Source organism: Aquarana catesbeiana, linkage group LG02 (assembly GCF_042186555.1).
Source record: "Aquarana catesbeiana isolate 2022-GZ linkage group LG02, ASM4218655v1, whole genome shotgun sequence".
NCBI classification, from domain to species: domain Eukaryota; kingdom Metazoa; phylum Chordata; class Amphibia; order Anura; family Ranidae; genus Aquarana; species Aquarana catesbeiana.
Window position 1 is genome coordinate 708,838,961 of NC_133325.1, and position 26,519 is coordinate 708,865,479.

General features: G+C 44.1%; 1 protein-coding gene across 6 annotated transcripts in view; it reads right to left on the reverse strand.

Annotated features, from left to right (window-relative positions):
- Positions 1-26,519, reverse strand: part of ST3GAL6 (ST3 beta-galactoside alpha-2,3-sialyltransferase 6) — a 322,642-nt gene that overhangs the window by 89,912 nt on the left and 206,211 nt on the right. For all 6 annotated transcript variants that reach the window (XM_073616978.1, XM_073616973.1, XM_073616974.1 and 3 more), the window contains one exon: positions 23,049-23,149. In XM_073616978.1, coding sequence (XP_073473079.1) covers positions 23,049-23,149 — 101 coding nt within the window. The remainder of the gene's footprint in view (positions 1-23,048; positions 23,150-26,519) is intronic.

A 26,519-nucleotide genomic window follows, 5' to 3' on the forward strand; every position in this document is an offset into this window, starting at 1 on the left:
GGAAGAGCAGTGAGTTCACCGCTCCAAAGAAGCTGCTGGCAGGACTTTTTCTGACGTCCTGCCAGCGCACCGCTCCAGTGTGAAAGCCCTCGGGCTTTCACACTGGAGTGAATGGAGCAGCTGTTTTAGGGCGGTTTGCAGGCGCTCTTTTTAACGCTATAGCACCTGCAAAACGCTCCAGTGTGAAATGGGTCTTATAAAATACGGTGGGGATCTTAAAGCGAACATTCATACTGGTGGTGTATTTGTGCATTTGCTTGACTCAAGTGGTTTTTTGAGATATCAATGTATCAGATCTCAGCGCATATACTACTCAAACCCATTGTTTTTCTTTCGTTAAAGTGGACGTAAACCCTCACATATACCCAGTGAAGTGAACAGCCAGAGATGAAACAAATCTCCCTACATACGTGTTACATGTATATTTTCTGTCTTTACCTTTATATATACGCACGGTCGCACAAAGTTTTCGAAAAATCAGATTTTTCTGAACGCGGTGATGTAAAACGTCGGGACTATAAACTGGGCAGTAGCCAATAGCTTTTGTCTCTTAATTTATTCTGAGCATGCGTGGCACTTTGTGCGTCAGATTTGTGTACGATCGGAATTTAACCGATCGGATTTTGTTGGCGGAAAATTTTATAGCCTGCTCTTAAACTTTGTGTGTCGGAAATTCCGATGGAAAAAGTCAGATGGAGCTCACACACGGTCGGAATTTCCGACAACAAGCTCCGATCGCACATTTTCCGTCGGGAAATCCGACCGTGTGTACAAGGCATTAGAGTGGTTTAGAGAGTGCACGTCCTGTTATAATTTTCTCTTCCCAATTCACTTGTAGGAGGGGATTATTGCTAGACACTGAGACAGCTGATGGGAGGAAAGGTACACACCCCCTTCTCACACATGCACAGGTTGCCTGTGAATAGTTTAGCTGTGTGCTAATCTATTTATAGCAGGAGTAGGCAACCTGGAGCCCTCAGCTGTTGCAGAACTACAAGTCCCATCATGCCTCTGGGAGTAATTAACTGCCAGCCTTGCAATGCCTCATGGGAAATGTAGTTCAACAACAGCTGGAGGGCTACTGGTTGCCTATCCCTGATTTATAGAAACCTCCCCTGACACACACTTTAGGCTCCTGTCTCGGTAAGCTTGTCAAACTTTATCAGGCCGATAACAGAGGAACGGAGCAGGAGAAAGCACAGGACATATGCTTTGAAGAGAGATAAGAAAACAGGGCAGATATATGTGCCCAGCTCAAATTTCATGAATCGAGTTTACATCCACTTTAACTCTGGGTATAGGATTGTGTATATGGAGGTTTTCATATTGTGTGTGTGTAGACTTTTTTTCATGGATCCTTTGAACTGGATGGACTTGTGTCTTTTTCTAACCAAACTAACTATATGTCATATTCATAACCAATATATGCTGCCCCTTTTTCAGGTTTGTGTGTTTTGTTCCATAAGAACAATTCATTTTATCATTGATCAATTCAAACTGAAGTTTTATATTTTCACTTCTAGATCTTACCTTTTTCAATCTTTTGAGATGTATATATTTGAGTAGGTTACACAGAATGAACATTTTCTTTAGGAGTGTGCAATACCATTAATCATATTAATATATAAAAACCATTTCAGTCAAGCGAATGGGCCCCTTTTGTCATGATCAAACACACCCTTAAAGTGATTGTAAAGTCTCCTTTTTTTCCTATAAAAATAACAAACATGTTATGCTTACCTCCTCTGTGCAGTGGATTTGCACAGAGCAGCCTGGATCCTCCTCTTCTCGGGTCCCTCTTCAGCTCTCTTGGCCCCTCTCTCCTGACAAGTGCCCCCACAGCAAGCAGCTTGCTATGGGAGCACCCGAGCCAAGTCACAGATCCCTGTGTCCATTCAGATGTGGAGCCCTGCCCCCTCTATCCCCTGATTGGTCAGCTGACTTTGATTGACAACAGCGGGAGTCTTGGCAAATCAGGAAGCAGAATCTCGGATTGCGGAGACATTCGCGGACATCGTTGGACAGAGAGAGACCTCAGGTAAGCATTAGGGGGGCTGCTGCACACAGAAGATGTTTTAACTTAATGCATTAAGATAAAAAAAATTCTGCCTTTACAACTCCTTTCACATACATGAGAAAAATGTTCCACATGGTTTTACAGATAACACACAGCCTTCACCTAATTTACACAATACTAATGTATAATCTAAACAACTTTACAGCAATGCGCAATTGAATCACTATCCTGAGCCTATGATAGCAGTTCTTTACTTATTAATGGACCCTGCATATCTCTGCATTACAATGACTGACATCAGATCATCTCAGAGCCTGGAACAGGAAAGTTTCATAACATAAATCAATGTTCACTCGGTTAAAAGTTAGAAAGCAGCCCCACATCACAAATTCAAATTTACGGAGATTTTTCATTTATAAACTGGAACTTTATTCTCACTGGAATAGTATTTTCAATTTAAAAATATTGTAAAGAATGGAATTGCACAGAGCGGCCCTGATTCACCCTATTCTTGGGTCCCCCCCCCCCGCTGGCACTCATGGCCCCTCCTTTCTGTCCAGTGCCCCATGGGAAGCCGCTTCCCATGGGGGTACTCGTGTGTGCTCTCTCCCGAGCCCCGCCACTGCGTCCTTTTACACAGACACAAACTGGATTCAGCCCGGCCCCTTGTCTGTGGCTTTGAGGGAGGGGGAGGGGTTTGGGGCCAAAATTGATGCCTTAACATTTTTTACATAAAAAATGTTTAGGCTTTAGAACTACTTTAACCGCTTCAGCCCCGGAAGATTTTACCCCCTTCCTAACCAGAGCACTTTTTGCAATTTGGCATTGCGTCGTTTTAACTGACAATTGCGCGGCCGTGTGACGTTACACCCAAACAAAATTGACGTTTTTTTCCCCACAAGTAGGGCTTTCTTTTGGTGGTATTTGATCATCTCTGCAGTTTTTATTTTTTGTGCTATAAACAAAAAAAAGAGCGACAATTTTGAAAAAAAAAGCTAATTTGTTTTTTACTTTTTGCTATAATAAATATCCCCCAAAAATATATAAAAGAACAAATTTTTTTCTCAGTTTAGGCAGATATGTATTCTACATATTTTTGGTAAAAAAAAAAAAATCACAATAAGCGTATATTGCAATTTTTATCATGACTGCGACATTATGGCGGACACATAGGACACTATTTTGGGACCATTGTCATTTATACAGCAATCGGTGCTATAAAAATGCACTGTTTACTGTGTAAATGACACTGGCAGGGAAGGGATTAAACCCTAGGGGGCGATCAAGGGGTTACGTGTGTCCTAGGGAGTGATTCTAACTGACATGACAGCAATCACTGCCTCCGATGACAGGGAGCAGTGATCTCTGCCGAGTCACTAGGCAGAACGGGGAAATGCCTTGTTTACACAGGCATCTCCCCATTTTGCGGCTCCGTGACACGATCACCGGCGGACATCGTGTCCGAGGGCACGGTCACGCTGTACGCGGAGGGCGCGTGCCCGCTAGCCCCACCAATTAAAGGGGACGTACGGGTACACCCATTTGCCCACCGCTGCCATTGTGCCGACGTATATGGGCGTGTAGCAGTCGGCTAGTGGTTAAGATTGTGAATTTTATCCAAACACTGAAGGACATTTATCCTTAACACAGCTTTTAAGGGTAGATATAGGTCTTGTATTATGATTTATTATACTTATTCAGCATATGTTTATATATTTTAGTAGGATTCTGCTTGAGGAGTTTGTGTAGTACAATATTTACCCTAAAATAGTAAAGCTTGATTGTATATCTATGAACCTAAATTCTGTTTTATAAATTACCGTATATATTCTTCTTATAAAACCATATTTATATAGCTCCAACAGTTTGCGCAGCACTTTACGATATAAAGTGAGACAATACAGCAACAATACAATTCAATACAAGAGGGTTAGGTGGGCCCTGCTCCTGGAAGCTTACAATCTAATAGGGAGGGGCTGGTGGAACAAAAGGTAATAACTGAGGAGATGGGAGAAATTGAGGATTCGGTTATCAGCTGAATGCAGGATATGCTTCTCTGGGGAGATGATTTTTTATGGATTGCCCAAAAGTGGACAGAGTAGGGAATAGCCGGACAGATTGGGGTAAGGAGTTGGAGAGGATGGGAGAGGCTTTGGAGAAGTCTTGGAGATGAGCATGGGAGGAGGAGACAAGGGAGCTAGAGAGCAGGTCTTGAGAGGAGCGGAGAGGACGGTTTGGGTGATATTTGGGGACAAGATTGGTGATATAGCTTGGGGCACATTTGTGAATGGCTTTGTACGTTATCATTAATGTTTTGAATTGAATTTGATGGGCAATGGCAAGCCAATGGAGGGATTGGCAGAGAGAGGTGGAGGACACTGATCAATTAGTAAGGGGGGGTGAGTCTGGCAGAAGTATTCATGAAAGACTGAAGAAGGGATAGCCTATGAAGAGGTAGGCGAATGAGGAGGGAGTTACAATAGTCAAGGCGAGAGATAACAAGTGAATAACTTGCTTAGTGGTTTCAACAGTTAAAAAGTCCGGCTATTGCCTACTCTGTCCACTTTTGGGCAATCCATAAAAACTCATCTCCCCAGAGAAGCATATCCTGCATTCTGCTGATAACCGAATCCTCAATTTCTCCCATCTCCTCAGTTATTACCTTTTGTTCCACCAGCCCCTCCCTATTAGATTGTAAGCTTCCAGGAGCAGGGCCCACCTAACCCTCTTGTACTGAATTATATTGTTGCTGTATTGTCTCACTTTATATCGTAAAGTGCTGCGCAAACTGTTGGACAAACTATTTTGGAAATGTTACAGGGGTGAAGTCTACAAGATTTGAACAGTGACTGGATTTGGGTCTGAAAGGACAGGTCAGAGTCCAGGATCACACTTAGCACTCTGATCTTGATGGAGATGTCATGGGAGGGTGCACGGGCAGGAAGGAATATTATGAGATCAGTTTCGGAAAGATTGAATTTGAGGAAGTGGTGTGACATCCAGGCTGATATGTCAGTTAGTAAGTTAGTAACGTGAGAGGAGACTGAAGGAATGAGGTGAGGAATGGGGAGATAGACTTGTGTGTCATCAGCATAGAGATGGTACTAGAAGCCATGGGAGTTTATTTAGTGACCAAGGGGGAGGTGAATACACTTTATAATTTAATTTCCTGAAAGATTTGTAATTACAATATTTCTTCTGATGCTTATATAGCATCTCCATTTGTAGCTACAGTAGTTCAGCAGTTTTACGTTAAGTGCAGCTTTTTATATTAATGTGGACCTTAATTCAGAAGTGAAGGAGACGTTTATAAATGTCAATTCTGCCTAAGCAGCACCCTGAAAATTCTGCCTTTAGGCTTGAATTCCTACAGAAAAATGGCAGTGGACTTCCTGGTACGTGAGGGTTTCTAGGCACTCCTGTGCCTTCAGCCTTACAGCTGTACGTATATGTGCAGCGTGAGATCTACTGCCTCTGACTGCTAGTTTCAGGAGATTTAGTCCTCATGCACATGGACGTTTTTACAGCTGCTTTTTTGAGCTTTTTTTGCAGCTTAAAAAGGCCTGTCTATGTTAGTCTATGGCTTCATGCCCACCTAGGCGTTTTTGAGCTGCAAGTGGCATAGGCGTTTTTAAGCTGTAAAAAAAACCCAGGACCAGTGGGTTCTGAGAGACGTTTTTGAGCTGTAAAAACGCTCTAACGCTGAAAAACGCTCAAAAACACTCAAAAACGTCATTCACCAACGTTTTTTAGCGTTTTTGATCCATTGAAAAAAAAAAAAAAAACGCTCAAAAACGCTAACGCGGAAAAACGCTCAAAAACGCTAAAAAGCCGCTATTGCAAAAACGCTGAAAAAAGCTGAAAAAAGTAAAAAAAAATCACTGCAAAGATACTGGCGTTTTCATAACGTTTTTTTTAACAGCCTGTGTGCATGAGGGCTTAATGTCATTACTGTGTTCATTGCTTCGACATGAGGAAGCACAGTTCTGTGTCTGGGTGAAAGAGCAACTCTGGGACACCACAGGCAATACTGGCGACTAGACAGGTTTCTGAAATGTATATTTATTTACCACCTGATATGAGCGTTACCACTGTACGTAATTCAGAAGACTTTGTATCTTGTATGGTTTTAAGAAAAGCCTTAATAAAAAAATATTTGAAAGGAGGAAAAGAAAAAAAATCTTAGAATTAAATTGTACCTAATGCACCACAAATCCAAAATGTTATTTAATAAATCTTTACTATTCAAAGCAAACTCACTCATCTATCCATGTCTCCATATCCTCCTCTCACTTTGAAAAACACCCCCCCTAGCTTTTCTATTGACATCCATTTTAAAGTGGAGGGCCACCCTACAATAAAAAATTGCATCAAAAATATTTAACAAAATTAAAAAAAAAAAAAAAAAAAATTTGAAAAAAAAAAAAAAATGTTAACTTACCTGAAACCCTTGTTGCTAGGCAGTCTTCCTAATCTGCCTCTTCCTATTCCATGGCGCTTCCTCCTCTTTGGCGAGTGGCCCTGTTGCCTTCTGGGAACTGTGTGTGTCCAAGAAAACCACGGGGCCATTCACAAAGCACCGCGCGACTCGCGCATGCGCAGTAGGAAACGGGCAGTGAAGCTGCAAGGCTCCGCTGCATGTTTCCCTTTGTTAAGATGGAGGCGCCGGCGGCCGATCCGATGGATGGAACGGCCTCGGGGGGCCGACATCGCGGGCTCGCTGGACAGGTAAGTGTCCTTAGTCAGCAGCTACAGTGTTGGTAACTGCTGACTTAAAAAAAAAAAAAAAATATTGCAGCCGGAAGGGTGTGCTTAGTGGAGAAAGCCCCTCCCCCTGATAAAAGAAAAAAAATGCCCATGAAGGCTCCTGGGATGTATGACATCATTCTGAAAAAAAGCCTAAAACATGTCAATATGATATACCTTCCTATCTATTTACTAATGCTAGCAACATAAGGATTAAAAATAGTTAATGTTGACTGGGAGTGTTTAGTTCCACTTAAAGTATCAAAGATTTCTTCAAACATAGATGAATGGCAGAAGTAAGGCACTAAAAATTAAGGCTGGACATACACACTTTTTTTTTTTTTTTTTTTTTTACAGACACACAAACACTATACAGGGGAGAAGGATGAATCTCCCACTGCAGCTATTGTATTCCGACAACCGTCGCAGCTCCTGTTTCATCAAGAACCAGCCAAAATTCAGATGGCGTGTGGCCAGCTTAAAAGTTTAGATCTTTAGACCCCTGAGAGGGGATATGATTTCAATTTACAAATACCATACTGGTGACCCCACAATAGGGATAAAACTTTTTCAAGGAAGGGAGTTTAACAAGACTCGTGGCCACTCATTAAAATTAGAAGAAAAGAGGTTTAAGGCCTCTTTCACACGGGGCAGATCAGTCATGATCCGCCCCGTGAACATCCGCTTGCTCAGCGGGGATAGCTCCGCCGATCCCCGCTGAGCAGGAAGATGACAGGTGCATCGCTGCACACTGTGCAGCGACGGACCTGTCAGAGCGCCGCTCTCCCCTATGGGGGGATCGGATGATGACGGTCCGTAGTGTCCGTCGTCATCCGATCCGATCCGAAAACGGAGGAAAAAGTAGGTTTTTCCTCCGTTACACTTTTCGGATCGGAGCGGGTCGGATGTCAGCGGACATGTCACCGCTGACATCCGACGCTCCATAGGGATGACTGTATGTCCGTTTTTCATCCGAAAACGGATGGATGAAAAACGGACATACGGATCATCCGTGTGAAAGAGGCCTAACCTTAAACTATGTAGAGGGTTCTTTACTGTAAGAGCAGCAAGGATGTGGAATTCCCTTCCACAGGCAGTGGTCTCAGTGGGGGAGCATCAATAGTTTAAAAAAACTATTAGATAAGCACATGAATGACCACAACATGTAGGGATATACAATGTAATACTGACATATAATCACACACACAGGTTGGACTTAATGGACTTGTGTCTTTTTTCAACCTCACCTATTATGTAACTGTCAAACGGGCAATCCATCTGTCCATTTAGCATCTGTCTGTTGATATATGAAAAATGGACAGCAAAGCATTCCTATGGGCAAACATCTGTTTACATCAGTTTTTTATCAGCTTCTGTTCAGGTCTGTTTTAGGGCAAATTAACACTGGTCCTCAGTCAAATTGCAGAGCAGCCGGAGTAATTCAGTGCTGGGTAGGGAGCAGTGTGGTGCATGGTTCAACATACCGCACTGTCCCTTTTTTTGTTTTGTACAAACTTTATTTGAAGTGCACAAAACCTACACTTCATTCCCTGCAATGTCGGACGGTCCGATGCACTGTGCTGCCTGACTTTGCAGTGCAATGTGGACCAGTGTGCTGTGATAAAATGCAGCATGTCTGCATTTTAGCGCAGCACTAGACTGCCTTGCAGTGTGAATGGGACACACAGGAAACGATTGGTTTATGGCAAAATGATGTTTGCAAAATATGGCCTCAACAGTGCTCGCTGGAACATTCAGAAGTTTAGAAATCCTTCTGTAACCAATGCCATCAGTATCCTATGGAATGCCCTACCCCAATCTGTCCGCTTATCTCCTACTTTATTAGCTTTTAGAGATCCCTGAAAACCCTTCTCTTCAGAGAAGCCTACCCTACCCACACCTAACAACTGTATTTTCATTTTCTCCATCAGCTCACCCCCCAGTTATTACCTTTTGTTTCCACTTGACCCTCCCTTCTAGATGGTAAGCTCTAACGAGCAGGGCCCTCTGATCCCTCCTGTATTGATATGTATTGTAAGTGTACTGTCTGCCCTCATGTTGTAATGCACTGCGCAAACTGTTGGCACTATATAAATCAGGAATTATAATAATAATAATGTTTTGCAACAATAAGGTTGAGAAGGTCTTGAGAGCTCTTTGCTTTTACCCATCATGAGATGATTCTTTTTATAGGCCATCAGTTGAGACTGAACCAGCTGATATTAATTTGCACTGACAAGGAACAGGATTGCTTTCTAATTACTGATATATTTCAGTTGGTCTTCAGATTTCAGTTCAGTCTTGGCTTTCCATGCCTTTTTGCACCTCCCTTTCTGCATGTGTTCAATACTTTTTCCCTGTGTCATTCCATTTTATCACACACAAAATTCAAGGGGTTGTAAACCCTCAGGGTTTTTCACCCTAATGCATTCTATGCCCACATGAGTGCCCCCTTGGAAAGTGGCTCTCTGAGGGGGCACTTGAGAAGAGGAGGAGCCAGGAGCGCCGTGGGGGGACTGCAGAAAAGGGTGATTGGGGCCTCTCTGTGCAAAACCCTTGCACAGAGGAGGTAAGTATAAGATGTTTAAAAAATAAAAAAAATACGAACCTTTACAATCACTTTAATTTCTAAACTTATTTGTTTTGGTGTCTTTGTATGTATGGATTGCATGGGTTGTTACCGACATGTGGTGAAAATTGCATGTCAATAGCACTTTTAGAAACATATTTACCTTGAAAAATGGTGAAGTGTTCAATACTTATTTTACCCGCTGTAAGTATGCATATTTCATACCTTATGGGGGGCACTGGGAAAGCTGAAAAATTACTGTAGTAGTCGGTGCTACCACAGTGAAAGCTTTTATATTCCAGGTCCTGCTGAGGTTCTGTGTGAGTGGTTTCCCTTCTGCACAAAACACAGGGGGCTGTTCGCTTGTGGCTTGCTCTTTTGATTGGGTGGTTTATACTTTAACCTGGGCTCTAGTTATAATGTCTACAGTAATTTAAGTTTAGGTGTGTTTTTAGTTCTCTGTAGGTACTAAATGTTAAAGTAGAACCAAAGCCAAAACGTTTAAATTTTTTTGACTGAGTAGGGGAGGGTTTTTTTTTTTTTTTTTTTGCAATCTGTGTCCCACTGAGGAATTTTCCCTTTACTTCCTGTCCCATACCCACAACAGGAAGTGAGAGGAAATCCCTCCAAAATGTCACTAGGGTCATCAAAAATAGTCTGCCTGTTCTCATGATAGAATCTAACAGGGACACAGACAGCAAAACCTGACAGAAGTTCTAATCCCAATCCACTAAAACTAAAAAAAAGTTTAGCCTTCAGTTATACTTTAAAGCGGAGTTCCACTCAAAAGTGGAACGTCTGATCATTTGTCTCTCCCCCCCCCCCCCCCTCCGGTGTTAAGAGCAGTAATATTTTTCCCCAGCTAATTTGCATTTAGGAACAGTTTAATTGAAGTACTATAGTAACAAATTTAGGGCAGCAACAGCCAAGCTACAAACTGCCAAACTAACTATAAGGCTGGCCATACATTATACAATTTTCCTTTAGATTTACCAAAACCATATAATATGAAGTCAAACCTAAACACTTTTAATTTGTATGCAATCAGGCAGGCCCTCGCATTACATAGTTTAAGGTAAATCTAAAGGAAACTGAATAAGAAAATTGTATGATGTATGGCCAGCTTAAGTGTAAACCTTTCTCGTGTTTGGTGTCCTTCCTCCACTTCCTGGACTGCAAGAAGCTGGAGAAGCACGTATATTGTCCATTATTGCAACAAAAGGAGAAGCACAGGCACCTTCTAAGTGTAGCTTAGTAGCAAAGATTTATTACAAAATAAAATTAAACTACTCACGTGTCGCTCAAAAACAGGCATGTACAGTAGCTAAGCACTGTGTCGGGTGGGGTCATTAGAATCGGTGTGGGGGGGTGCGTTTGCGGAGCATGTGCTCATTCTTCAGTCCTTCTACGGCCTGAAGAAGCGCATGCTCTACAAACGCGGTGCTGATACTGAGCCACACCAGCGTTGTGTCCAGGAAGTGACGTCATCCCCATCACGCCAGTGTGTTCTAGGAACCAGGAAGCGCCAGAATACACCGGGGCCAGCCAGCTACACCACCGAAAGAATGAATAACCATGTCCCACGGGGATCTCCCAGACAGCGCTTCTAAGGACCCCACCTGACAAGAAATATGCCTATCCTTAAAATAACTGGAGCTCAAAAAACAAGAAATAGACATACCTGCAGACTCCACTCCTGCCGCAGCCACATTCGTGGAAAAGCGCCGCTCTTTGTAGCGGCGCTTCCCCACTGTTTAAGCGGCGTTTTTCGGCCGTTAGCGGGGTGCTTTTAACCCCAAAGAAGCTCTTTTCAGACGCTTCGGAAGCACTGCCCATTCTTTCCAATGGGCAGTGCATTTTGGGACCGCCAAATACAGCGCTCCCAACCTGCCCCAAAGATGCTACTGGAAGGACTTTTTGGAACGTCCTGCAAACGCACTGCGCTAGTGTGAAAAGTCACACTTAAATAAATGGGAGGCAGTTTTCAGGCGCTTAGCAGAGGCCATTTCCAGCGCTAAAGTGCCTGAAAACCACCCCAGTGTGAAGGGGGTCTAACAGAAAAGTATGCATATATTGAACAGAAGTATCTCAGATCAATACATGCTTTCAAAAAAGTCTATCATGCCTTGAAAATGAATTGTTTAAGAAATGTTTACAAAGTCTTTTTTGATTGCAGAGTAGTCAACATACCTATATTACAGGACCTCAATGCTTAACAACAGAACATAATCTACTGAATAACAAATATAACCCCCTTGCCATGAATCTTTGCTTTAGGGGAAAGCCATACTAATACTTCTGAAAGCCACATTATTATTTTTTACTAGGAAACCTCAATGCTCATAAAATCTAATGTGTGGGGGAAATATACCACAAGAAAACATGCAGGTAAATGGGTGGCGCCATTTCATCCCCAGACCTCAAAAGGTTTCTTCAAAGCTCTATGCATACAAAAAACAAACCATTCTGAAACTCAGTTTCAGTTTCTAGGTGGTTAACAAAAGACCAGGCAAACAGTTGAGCAAAAAGCAGAAACAGATAAAATAATACTTTTGGCAGGTAAACAAATTCTGTAAGTCACGTACTCCTTCCAGGGCTACACAATTGCATGGCATAATATGATGGCATTTCTCACAGAATGCAATTCTGCAATCGTGTCACTGCTCAACTTCCTGGATCATTGTTTGAGATACTAGTGATATTCACATTCATGACTTTTATCTTGAGTAGGGATGGGCTATCTGTTCGAGACGAACATGAGTTCGACTCGAACATTGGCTGTTCGCAGCAAATTGAAAAGCCGTGGAACACCCTGTAAAATTCTATGGGAGAAGTCTAAAGTGCTAATTTTAAAGGTTAATATGCCAGTTATTGTCATAAAAAGTGTTTGAGGACTTGGGTCCTGCCCCAGGGGACATGTATCAATGCAAAATTTTTTTTTTTTTTAAATGGCCGTTTTTTTAGGAGCAGTGATTTTAATAATGCTTAAAGTGAAACAATAAAAGTGAAATATTCCTTTAACCACTTCAATACCAGGCACTTAGACACCTTCCCGCCCAGCCCAATTTTCACCTTTCAGTGCTGTTGCAATTTGAATGACAATTGTGCGGTCATGCTACACTGTACCCAAACAATTTTTTTATCATTTTGTTCCCACAAATAGAGCTTTCTTTTGGTGGTATTTGATCACCTCTGCGGTTTTTATTTTTTGCGCAACAAATAAAAAAAGACCGAAAATTTCGAAAAAAAACAAGTTTTTCTTTGTTTCTGTTAAATTTTTTTGTAAATAAGTACGCTTTCTCCTTCAATAATGGGCACTGATATAGCTGCACTGATGGGCACTGATACGGCGGCACTGATGGGCACCGATGAGGTGGCACCAATGAGGTGGCACTGATGAGGTGGCACTAACGGGCACTGATGATGGGCACTGATAGGTGGCACTGATGGGCACTGATAGGTGGCACTGGTATGCGGCACTGATGGGCACTCATAGGTGGCACCGATGGGCACACATAGGCGGCACTGATGGGCACTCGTAGGTGGCATTGATTGGCATATATGGGTGGCACTGATGGGTACTTATGTGTGGCACTGATGTGTGGCACTGATAGGTGGGCACTGATGGGCACAGATGGGCACTGACAGGTGGCACCGATGGGCACTGACAGGTGGCACTGATGGGCACTGACAGGTGGCACCGATGGGCACTGACAGGTGGCACCGATGGGCACTGACAGGTGGCACTGATATAGCATTGCTGGGCAGATCTGGTCATTGCTGGGCAGATCTTTGGCATAACAGTGCCAATCAGTGCCCATTTGTGGGCACTGATTGGCACAGATTGGGCACATGTGGATGGCCATGGGGTACATACCTGGCCATCCACGTTGCCCCTTCCCTGGTGGTCCTAGTGGCATCCCTGGTAGTCCAGTGGGGTGATCTGCGGGGGGGCTGCGCTGATAAACAATCAGCGCAGACCCCCCCTGCCAGGAGAGCCGCCGATCAGCTCTCCTCTACTTGCGTCTGTCAGACGCGAGTGAGGAAGAGCCGATCAACGGCTCTTCCTATTGACAGCGTGATCAGCCGTGATTGGACACGGCTGATCACGTGGTAAAGAGCCTCCGCCGGAGGCTTTTTACCAAGATCAGTGTAGCGGTGTGTCAGACTGACACACCGCTCCACCGATCGCCGCGATGCGCGCCCCCGGGGGCGCGCTGCGGCATGTTATCCTGCTGGACGTCATATGACGTCCAGTCAGGATAACACAACCACTTCCCGGACGTCAATCCGCTATAGAGCGGGCGGGAAGTGGTTAAACTTCGTACCTGGGGGGTGTCTATAGTATGCCTATAAAGTAGCGCCTGTTTCCATGTTTATAACAGTCCGAGAGAAAAATGACATTTCTAAAGAAAAAAAAAGTCATTTACTAGTGCCGGCTATTAATGAATTGTCGGTCCCGACAATACAGATAAAAGTCATTGAAAATTTAAAAAAAAAAAAAAAAAATGCGTGGGACTCCCCCAAAATTCCATTACCAGGCCCTTCAGGTCTGGTATGGATATTGAGGGGAACTCCGTGCCAAAATTTTTTTAAAAAATGGCATGAAGTTCCCCCCAAAAATCCACACCAGACCCTTATCCAATCACGCAACCTGGCAGGCTGCAGGAAAAGAGGGGGGGGATGAGAGAGTGCCCCCCCTCCTGAACCGTACCAGGTCACATGCCCTCAACATGGGGAGGATAAAAAAAAAGAATAAAAAGGCAATGGGAAAATTGCAAAAATAGTCTGGCCACCTGAGTTTAAAAGTAGAGCACAGGGCCTGGCAGCGAAAGGGTTAATGCAGAAAAGACAAAGCATGTCTCTTCTGCATTAAAAATCCTGCCTGTCAGACAATTTTCTTTCCTTAGGCTAAAGCTCCACTTTAATGACTTGAAAATAAACTGATAAGTAAATCTTTTTGCTTTTATATGTATATATGTAGTGAGACCAGCGGCACTTTATACCATTTGATATGGTCATGCCCTGTTATTCAAGGCTATTGGTCACAGGTGGTTCAGTTCCTACAAGATCGAAGGGGCTCACCATTAACCCTGTGCCCCAAGCAGTGCCTCTTGAGTCTCCTCCCCAATCCGAACAGTGACAAACAACTACATATTTTCTTGCAAGAAACACTTTTTATGGCTAGAATGTTGATTGCTAGGGTATGGCTCAGGACTTCACCCCCAACAGTCCAGAACTAGGTGGCTGCTGTTAACCTTACATTGCCATCGAAGAAAGTTATTTACATCCATAGAACGTGCGCAGTTAAATATCATAAGATTTGGGACAGAAGGTTAGACTATACCTCTACATGCATTGATGATGACTCAGTGGTTACATAAGTGTCTACTTTGTGCATGCATTACATCACCTGCTGCATTTACTTAATTTATACAACTATGAGCTACTGGCTATCGAACAACTGGTATTATTGCTGAATTTATATGTTATTGTAATACTGAACTATATGGCTATAGGTACTACATACTTGTTACCTTTCATTAGTTTGCCTTACAGGCAAGCACACCTCTGCCGGGTTAGTGCCCCCTGAAAAAAATCTTATGCAGTTTGTTAGATCTTTGTTAGATCAGGTTAGATCAACCATTGTTTGCCTTAGATCTCACACAGAAGAAGCAATATTAACAGTTATTTGCTGGGGGGGCTAACCCGTCATCAGCCCCCCCCTTATCAAAAAATTGACCAAACAGCTATTTTGGAAGCTATTTGTTAGATCCGGTAAGATTGAGTGGTTTTAACGTTAGATCTCACATAATTAGAGACTTTTTCAGTGATTAATGAGGGGGGCTGGCCCCCCCTTATCACATTTTCTGGCCAAAAATCATTCAGGCTAATAGATCACTTACCGTTAGATCCGGTAAGATCAAGTGGTTTTAACGTTAGATCTCACATAATTTCAGAGATATTCCACATAAAAATAGAGATATTAGGTGGTACATAAGGAAGGGTTAGCCCCCCACACATGCAGTTTTCTGGCCAAAAATCATCTAGACTAATAGATATTCGTTAGATCCGGTAAGATCAAGTGGTTTTAACGTTAGATCTCACATAATTTCAGAGATATTCCACATAACAATAGAAATATTAGTTGGTACATAAGGACGGGTTGGCCCCCCCACATGCAATTTTCTGACCAAAAATCATTGAGGCTAATAGATGATATTTGTTAGATATGGTAAGATCAAGTGGTTTTAACGTTAGAGATATTAGGTGGTGGTACATAAGGATGAGATTAGATCTCACATAATTAGAGACTTGTTAAGTGATTGAGGGGGGCTGGCCCCCCTCTTATCAAATATTCTGGCCAAAAAATCACCCCTGCTAATTGATATTAGTTAGATCCGGTAAGATCAAGTGATTTTAATGTTTGATTATCCATAATTACAGGGATATTATGGATATTTGGTAGTGATGCATGAATATCCATACTAGTGTCTATATCGGAGCCAATAATGAGCATTTACACGTGCACCAGTGAGGAGTGCCATCGAGCATACCAAGGTAATGCTGAAATTACGTGGTACATTAAATCGACAGGTGTGTCCAAGCCCAGTGAAGCCTGAAGCACAGTGCCAGAAGCCAGAGGGAAACTTCGGAGGGCTCTGGTGAAGGAGCCAACCGGGTGCCCATCTACGGTAGCTGGCTCAAAACCAATGACGCGAAGAGACAGCAGCGGAAGTCCAAACACTTGCAGAGGGCCCCCCGTTGTTGCCTCCAAGCAACCCAGTTTCCCGATTCCTTTGACACATGCTGCCTGGTGTCGGAGAGTCAATGCACACCAGACTCCCAGAACTTAGGGCAGACTTAAGTCCAATTAAAATCTCCGCATTGGATACAAGGAGGAGCATGGATACAAATCACCGAACAGGCCAGGGCCACCACTTCCTCCACTCTCCCTAACAAGCTGGTCAGACCTTCTCCTGTTGGTCCCATCCAAGTAAAGGGAGTCTACACCAAGGCCCTTCTGGATACCGGAGCTTAAGTGACCCTTATCTACAGGGACTTCTATGACAGGCACCTCAAACACCTGCCTTTGCAGAAGTTGGAAGAGTTGCAGATATGGGGCATTGTGACTCAGAACTTCCCCTATGATCTACCAGTCAAGCTGACCTTCGATCCCTCCATGGCTGGGAAAGCCAAGACCTTTGACACTCAGGCAGTGGTCTATCCTTGCCCACCAGGGGCCAAGTAAGAGTTCTCTCATCATAGGGACCAATACTGATCTTGTCAGAAGGCTGTTGACACCTCTTGTTCTGGAGCCGGGCACTACAAGTGTGAACCCCATGCTGAGACAAGCCTACCAGCGCCTGGTACAAAAACAGAAGGCTCCAGCTGAAGGAGTGGGAAAGATCTGGTGCTTGGACCAGTGTGAGAAGGTGTTACAGGCTGGTAAAGTGGCCTATTTACGAGCATCTGTCAAGCTAATTTGGAAGCAACCAGGCCCTTTCATTGTCCTTGAAACGGACGGACATAGAGAAGACATGGGAGTGGAGATAAATCCCGAGGTGGTTTCACCCAAAGGGTTGCAAAGAGGTCACGGGAAGATCTCGCCTTATCTCTTTTGTGGGGAATATTGCCGCTCACCCTGTAATCCAAGCACCAATCTCCCTGCCTGTTTCGGATCCCGGGACACTTGATGATCACCTCCCGCAGATGACATCCAGCAGAGCAGTGTACTATTGGTCCTTCTAAGTCTCTATAAACCCCCTTAATTAAGGGGTCCACCTAATCTGCACCGTTCTCCCTGGCTATTCCGGATCCCGGGACATCTGATGATCGTTTCCCGCAGATGACATCCAGCGGAGCAGTGTGCCATTGGTCCTTTTATGTTTCCAAAGACTCCCTGTAATTAAGGGGTCCACCTGATCTGGTAAGGGCATCCTCATGATTTACTCATTTTCTTCTGCTGTCAAGTGACTGACCTGGGTGAACTAGAAGAATTTATTCATTTCTGACCTTATGGACTTAAATGTACTAGTTTTGAACGTATTAATTTTTAGTATTTAGTTCTTTCCTTTCTTTATGCGCTGCACTTATTTGATTTATGAGATCTTGGTTAGTGTCCGCAAAATAACAGCCGCGCCAGTGAAGATGCCGGCTCAGTTGTTGCTGGGACAAGTGAATCTGGCCACCCCAGTCCCGCTGTCCGATTTGGTGGGGGGAGGAAAGGATGGAATCTCTGTGGAGGAGTTCTATCCGAAGAATACTCCCATTTTGCCTGAATAGAAAGAAAGGGCCAAGACTCAGCTCCTGAGATGGCAGGCTGCATTCTCCAAGAGTGAATTTGATGTGGGGTGTGCAAAAAGTGCCCAATACCGGATCCATCGCTTCGAGTGCATAAGCCGTTCAGGGAAAGAGTTTGATGGATTCCTTTAGGGAACTTGGAGGCTCTGCGTGAATAACTGGCAGAGTTGAAGAGGGCAGGTATCATTCGAGAGTCCCAGAGTCTATACGATTCCCCAATAGTGGTGGTACGGAAGAAGAATGGGTCACTGAGGCTGGGTATTGACTACCGGACGCTGAACCAAAGGACCATTCCCGACATATATACCACCCCAAGGATAGAAGATGCCTTGCAGAGCCTGTCAGGAGCGAAGTGGTTCAGCATGCTGGATTTGAAGAGTGGGTATTACCAAATCCCCATGCACCCTGAGGATCGGGAGAAGACCATTTTCATTACCTTGGAGGGGATTTTTGGATTTGACCGTATGCATCAAGGCCTGTCTGGTGCCCCAGCCACCTTCCAAAGGCTAATGGAGAAGACCGTGGGTGACATGAAACTAATCGAGGTGTTGGTGTACTTAGACCAAAAAATCACCCCGGCTAATTGATATTTTTCGGCAAGACCCTGGAAGAGCACGAAGAGCGTCTGCAGAAGGTCTTGAAGAAACTCCATGATGAGGGGGTTGAAGCTGTCTCTGGAAAAGTGCCAGTTTTATCAACCCTCAGTCAACTACCTTGGCCACATTGTGTCTGCTGATGAAGTGGCCACCGACCCCCAGAAGCTGGAAGCTGTTACCTCCTGGCCTACCAACGTGACTGAACTTAGGTCATTTCTGGGATTTTGCTCTTATTACAGAAAATTTGTCAAGAGATTCGCTAAGACGCTGACCCTGATCTGGCAAAGCCTGTCAGACCAGCTGGAGGGTCCAGAAAACCCAGAGAGAGTCCATTCAGGAACAATGGACTCCGAAGTGTGAGGAGGCTTTAGGCAGCTGAAGTGAAGCCTAACAACCGCTCCAGTCGTGGCCTATGCAGATCCAACCAAGCCATACGAGCTACACTTTGACGACAGTCGAGATGGGTTAGGTGGGGTGCTATATCAAGAGCATGAATGCCATCTACGGCCTGTTGCCTACATGAGTCGGAACTTGGCCCCCGCCGAGAAGAACTACCCTATGCACAAACTTGAGTTCCTGGCCTTGAAGTGGGTGGTGGTTAAGGATGAGCTCTGGCGTGTTCGCACACTCCGCGTGCCGAGCCCACAGAAAGTCGTCACGGCGCTGTGCTAATCACAGGCAGTGAGACATTTTCCCAATGTGTGGCTGCAGAAATCGGGAAATGTCTCACTGCCTGTGATTAGCGCTGCGCCGTGCCGACTTCCTGGTGGGCTCCGCACGCGGAGTGTGCGAACACGCCAGAGCTCATCCTTAGCGGTGGTGGATAAGCTGAGGGATTACCTGTATAGAGCGGAATTTGTGATCAAGACCGACAACAATCCTCTCACCTACATCCTCACTACAAAGTTGGACGCCACGGGTCACAGATGGTTGGCTGCTCTATCAGGGTTTATTTTCAGCCTGAAGTATCGACGGGGGTTGGGAAACAAGAGGTGGATGCTTTGTCAAGAAGGCCCCATTGTTCCAAAGACTCTCCAGAAGAATAGGCCCAGCTGAAACCTGAAGGGGTATGAGCCTTATGTCAAGGAGCAGAACATCAACCTGGAGTAGGATCCAGGACCGAAGAGGTTGGAGTATCAACTGCTGGTGTCCCCAGATGTTATTGCAATGTCACCCAAGTCGGGGATGAAGATCTGCCCAGGCTGTCAAAGAAAGACCTGCGGAGGGACCAGTTGGAGGACCCTCCCTGTAGCTTGGCACTGAAGGCCTTGGAGAGCCAACGCCCTGACTTGCTCCTCAGACTCCCTGAAGGAAACCCATCTGTTGCACCGAGAGTGGGATCGGTTTCAGGTGCACAGAGGGTTGGTCTACCAAAGGGGCCCCTCTGAGGATTCTGAAGAAAAATGGCAGCTATTCCTACCTGAAAAACAAAGGGAGACAGTATTAACTGCCCTATGCGACAACCATGGCCACCTAGGGCCCAAGAGGACTTTTTACCTGGTGAGGGACCGGTTCTACTGGCTCTGCATGCGGGCTGAAGTTAAGGACTATTTCCACTCCTGCATCAGACAAAGGAAGACTTTGCCTCACCGAGCTGCCCCAGTGGGCAGGGACCCACGGGGGTGGTGTGCATTGACATTCTGTGCTTAGAGCCTGATCTGAGCGGGCAGGGAAAAATCCTGGCAGTGACTGACCATTTCACTCTGTATGCCCAGGCGTTTTCCACGAGGGACCAACAAGCATCCACAGTGGCCAAGAGCGTCGCGGAGGAGTTCTTTGTGCACTATGGTCTTTCCCAACGCATTCACTCTGATCAAGGGAGAGATTTCAAGAGTAGTCTCATCAAGAGACTTTTAGACCTGTTGGGCAACAGGAAGTCTAAAACCACCCGTATCATCCTCAAGGAGATCTTCAACCAGAGATTCAACCAAACCCTCCTGGATATGCTCAGAACTCTAGATTCAGAACATAAGTAGCACTGGAGCAAGCATATAGTGGCTATTGTGCATGCTTATAACAGCACCACCAATGATGCCACAGGTTACTCTCCCTAAAGTTTGATGTTCGGACCGTAGGCCCGGCTACCAGTAGACTTGGCCTTCGGTAAAACATCCCTCGACCATACCACAGCAACTTCACACAGATGGTATGTAGATCGCCTGCAGAAACGTCTGAAAACTGCCTATGATAAGGCTCAAGATGCCTCATATGCCCAAGGACATAGAAACAAAATAAACTTTGACCTCAGGGTACGAGTGCAGGACCTACAGCTGGATGACAAGGTACTGCTGAGAAACCTGGGTGTCCCTGGAAAGCACAAGTTGGATGACTGCTAGAAGTCACAGCCCTATGTCGTTTGCAAGCATCTGCCAGGACACCCAGTATATCAAATCCGGCCAGAGGCAAGCACAGGCCCGCTTAAGACTTGGCATCGCAATCATCTGTTGCCTCTGTCAAGAAGCAGCTCATGTGCCACCACAGCCATTTACAGTCCAGACCCACGGCCTCTCAAAGATCCTAGCCAGTGACTAGATCTCACTCTGTACCCTTGCTGAAGATAAAAACATCGAGGATGAAGAGAAAGATTGTCTGTGGCCGTCTCAAATGCCAGGGCCTGCCACCCCACCCCTTTTCTTCTCCTCTCAAAGTGACTGAGGTGACTCTCAGGCCAGAGGCTCCGGAGTTTGTACCTTAAAGTCCACCTTTTGAAGAGTTGGAAGACCCTCAATCTTCCCTGCTGACAACAGACCCCTAAGACTTTCCATCCTTCATTGAGGAAGCTGAAGCTAATATGCAGGAAGAAGAAGAGACCAATGTGCCTGTAACCCCAGAACCTAAAAAACAGCAAGAGCGAAGGGTTATTCACCTGTCCAAAAGACTAACATATGATACTTTGGGTGAAAGCTCTGAGGAGGTCGTTCTCATTGCAAAAAAGGACTCTTGAAGTAACTGACCCTTCCACCGCAGATTTGGTGGTGGACAATCCCAACTCACTGTCAGGGCTGGGCTCAGCCCTTCCTTCTCTGAGCTGGCCGCTCAGCTGTCAGATAATTGCCAACTCCTATCTCTCCACAGTTACTCAGCTGTTGAGGATATCCTGCTTGTCAGTCCTGCCTACTTAAGCAGTCCAGTCCAGAGCATCTCTGCCTTCGCCTCGGTCAACATCACAGAAACAATCTCCTGCGATCCTGTTCAAGACTTGCTTTGCTGACATCCTTTCAGGCTCCAGATCCTGCTTGCTGTTCCACTACATTGATCCCTGACTTCTGGCTTGGCTGACTATCCGTTCCGGTTACTGAACTTTGGCTATGTTTTGACTACATTTGTTCTTTTTACTTTTATTATTAAACAAGTGTTATTTAACTGTACTTCTGTCTCTGCCTGATTTCTTGGTTTCTGACACTCACCCACTGCCACATCTAGCTGGGCAATTCCAGTAAAGGTGGCCTGTAGGCAGGACAACCTCCCCTCCTATGCTAATTGGTGGGATGTTCCTCTGCTAGGGTTTTATGCAGATATAAATTGTATGGTTTCCTGTGCACACTAACCTGTTTTTTTTCTTCCATGTGTATATCAAAAGCATGTAACAGGTCATAAACTCTTTAACTCCTTTGGCGGACCAAAGGTCCTTTGGTGGGGGGAGTGTGTAGCGGGGGCTACTCTATCACCGCGCTCTCGCACCTCCCGCCAGCAATCACCGGACTGAATAAACACTGACACAGGCATTCACTGAGGGAGAGCACGCCTGTCAGTCCCTGTGGGGGATTTCTTCCCCTCCCTTTCCTCTTCCTGTGTCCCTATTGGCAGGGAGAGGCAGCCAATTAAGCAGCAACAGAGGACCACGGGACTTGAAGTCTCATCACAATACAGCCCCACTGATTTCTACAGGGGGTGGAACTACCAAGCCCAGCCTGCTTTGCAAGAAGGTGGGCTAGCTAAATGAGGCAGGGAGGTGAATAGAGATGTGAGGAGAGACTACAGGCACCCGCTTTAGAACCATCCAAAGATGGTTCCAGAGACCATCCAGAGACGGTTGAAGATGGATGTACCTTATGTACCCCCTAATATCTCTATTTTCATGTGGAATATCTCTGAAATTATGTGAGCTCTAACGTTAAAACCACTTGATCTTACTGGATCTAACAAATATCTATTAGCCTGAATGATTTCTGGCCAGAAAATTTGATAATTAATAACTGAATATGTCTCTAAGTATGTGAGATCTAACGTTAAAACCATTTGATCTTACCGGATCTAACAAATAGCTTCCAAAATAGCTAACTGGTCAATTTTTTGATAAGGAGGGGCTGATGACAGGTTAGCCCCCCCCAGCAAATAACTGTTAATATTGCTTCTTCTGTATGAGATCTAACGCAAACAATGGTTGATCTAACAAAGAGCTAAAACTGCATAAGATTTTTTTCAAAAATTTTGATATGGGGGGGCTAACCCAGCAGAGGTGGCAAGCACTTCTAATTTTTTTTTTTATATATATACTGATTTTGTCTACATACGAGAATCATCCTTCCTTTTCAAGATCTTTGTAATAATGGTGTTTATCGCACTGTTTCTTCTCATGTTTCTCTTTTCAATAAAGTTTGATTAAAAAAGCTCTGCCAGCTTTTAATTACGGCCTACTATTGCAATGGGGACATGTCCAATCATGCCACCTAGACAGGAAATATGGGAAAACCTTTACAACAAGGACACAAGCCGCAATAAAAACTTTATTTTTTTTTCTGTATAGCATAGAAGGGTTATAAGCAAGAAAGACTAATCGGAACTAAAAAGATGTAAAAGCAAAAAGACAACTTGCCTCCTTTTCGTGTTCCGTATGGTAGGTCTATCCTGTTGCTGCCAAGAATTGCAGACTGCTTCTTGTAGTCTTCACACATAAAAGGCTCAATATCAGACACACTGTGGAACAGCAGCATTATTAGTAAAAGTGCTTGAAATGGCCAGAATTACACAAACCATTACATTACATTACAATGCATATCACACACAAAAGCAAACTAAGAAAGTACCACAAGCAAACCATGGTGTGGACTAGTTCTGCCAGAGATGAAAATTTAATTTCAAAGATTCTTTGGCACTAAAATAATACAGTTGGGTTCTGATTATGGCTGATTATAAAATGGGCAAATTTGGAGAGCTGGTCAAGTGAACAGTTTTTCCATAGTTTGCTTGAATTTTGAGTTTGATTTACCATACACCATATTAAGCCCTTGCCTATACTGTATACTCCAAATCCAGAGGGGCAACTGCTTCAGGTAGATAATTTCACGTCATCTCCAACAAGTACAGTATAGTTATGCATACATCACAGCTGGGCTTTGTAACACCTCCACCCCTAAGTCTCAAAAGCAGTACGGACATGTCTTGCCATCTCCCAATTACCTTGAACTAGGCCACTTTCACAATGAAGAGGCGGCCGCGTTAGCCGCAAAGCACCGCTAGTTTTAGCTGCGCTTTATCTTCATTTTAGCGGCACTTTTCAGCCACTAGCGGGGTGCTTTTAACCCCTGCTAGAGGCTGAAAAAGGGTTAAAAGCCTTGCCCCCTGACAGGGGCGTTTTGGGAGCGGTGTATTCACCGCTCCTAAACCGCCCCAAAGATGCTACTTGCAGGACTTTTTCCCATCCTGCAAACGCACCGATCCAGTGTGAATGCACTTGGGCTTTCACACTGGAGTGACAGGAGAGGCACTTTGCAGGCACTATTTTTAGCTCTAAAATGCCTGTAAAGCGCCTCAGTGTGAAAGTGGCCTTAAAGAAAGGAATAGCCAGAAGAGGATAAAACCCTCTTAGGCTCAGGTCACACCTATGCAGTTTGCTTTTGATAGTTTCTGCAGTGCTTTTTGCTGTGCGTTCTTGCACATGTGATTTTGCAGTGATTTCCGTTTTTTTAAAACCTCAAATTGCGGTAAAATAGCACTACATGCTTCTCTGCAGCTTTTGCATTGAAATAGATAAATAAATAAATAAATAGAGCACCACTTTGTGTTTAACAGCTTAAGTACCGCCCCACGTACATTTACTGCAGCAGGGCAGCTATCTAGCACGAAATCACTTACATGTACATGATTTTTTTTTCTCCAGAGTCTGGGGTGTGCACGCACGCCACCGGTGACCTGCTCTCGCTGTGACTGGACACAACAGGAGCCAATCACCAGGTCTGGCAGAACCAATGTCCGCTGGGACCCGCCAATCGTTCCCGTGGCAGACAGAACAGTAAACAAGGCAGATCGCCGTTCTGTGACAGGAGAAGACAGATCTTGTTTTTTTGCTAAGCAGGAACATGGATCTCTGTCTTCATACAGTTAAAGCACCCCCCGCACAGTTAGAAAGCACTCCCTATGGACACATTTAACTCTTTGATTGCCCCCGATGTTAACCGCTTCCCTGTGTCATTAGTACAATGACAGTGCATTTTTTTTAGCACTGATCACTGTATTAGTGTCACTGGTCGCCAAAAAAGTGTCAATTAGGGGTAGATTTACTAATGCTGGTGCACTCAGAATCTGCTGCAGCTGTGCATGACAGCCAATCAGCTTCTAACCTCAGCTTGTTCAATTAAGCTTTGGCAATAAAACCTGGAAGCCGATTGGTTTCTATGCAGAAGTGAGCCTGATTTTGCACTCTCCAGCTTTAGTAAAAAAAAAAAAAACCTTAGTGTCTGCCGCGATATTGCAGTCCCACTATAAGTCGCTGATCGCCGCCATTACTAGTAAAAAAAAAAATCAAATTAAAAAAATCAAATAAATTCCATAAAAAATATCCCATAGTTTGTAGACGCTATAACTTTTGCGCAAACCAAACAATATACGCTTATTGTTTTTTACCAAAACTATGTAGCAGAATACATATTGGCCTAAATTGATGAAGAAATTCGATTTTTTAAATTTTTTGATTGGGTATGTTTTTTTTTAAAAAACTATCTTTTTTTGTTTATAGCTCAACAAAAAAAAACGCAGAGGTATTCAAACAACATTAGAAGAAAAAACTATTTGTGTAAAAAAAGGACAAATTGTATTTGGGTACAGCATTACACGACCTCCCAGATATCAGTTAAAATAACGCAGTGCCATATCGCAAAAAATGGCCTGGTCATGAAGGGGGTAAAACCTTCCGGCCTGAAGTGGTTAAAAAAGTCCCTGACCCTCTCCAAAAACACAGCAGCTAAAAAAGAATAGATGTGAACATGTCCTATATGAAACCATGTTAAATGAACTGTAGTGCGTTTCTGCAAAAAGCACCAAAAAAAAAAAATAAATAAACCCCGCAAAAAAGTGTGACCCAGGCCTCAAAGGGCAGAACAAGGGCTGGTTACAATAGTATCAGTAAACTTCAGAAATGCATTTTTTACATTGAAATTACGTATGAGATTTTAAACAGAAGTTATTTTCAAAATTTTAACTCTGCAAAAGTGGCCAATTTGCAACCATAGTTGTTTTTTAGTAAATATTTGTCAAGCAAATATTAGCAAGAGTTTACATGTGAGAATGTAAATTTTCTGTTACATTGCAGGAAAGGGGATTTCAATCTCAAACTACCAAAAAACATATTCTCTTTTAAACAAGGACTCTGAAACCCATTGTATACAAGGACTCTGAAACCCATTGTATATAACAGGCAAAACTTGTAATTCTCAGCATTGCAGTAATTTACCAATGTAGTTAAAGCAGTATTAAATCCAAAAGCAAACATTTATATATTCTGTACATTGCAGCTTACTAATTCTTAGACAAGATGGCTGCCTTAAAGTGTTTGTAATCTGTGTTACACCACTTTTACCTACAGGCAACCTATAATAAGACTTACCTGTAGGTACTGTGAATATCTCCTAAACTTTTACACAGTTTAGGAGATATTCAGAGTGCATGCAGCCGATTACATCATCGGCACATGCGCTCTGAAGGTCTGGCTTTCGGTACTAGACCTTCAGTATGCGATGCATATTAGCACATTATGCCTTTACCTGGCTGTTTTTTTTTTTTTTTTTTTATTCTTCAGCGGTTTACAACCACTTTAAAATAATTACATGTTATACTTATCTGCTCTGTGCACTGGTATTGATTGCACAGTGCAGCCCTGATGCTCCTCTTGTGGGGTCCTGCCCCGACTCACTCTTCCTCTTCAGTGAGCTCGCTCCTGAGCCGCCCTGTCTGCGTCTGACATTTTTAACCACTTCCGCCCGCGCTATAGCAGAAAGATGTCTACAGCATGGACCTTACTTGCCGGGAGGGCGTCTATAGATGCCTTCCCATGCATGAGCTGCCTGCGCGC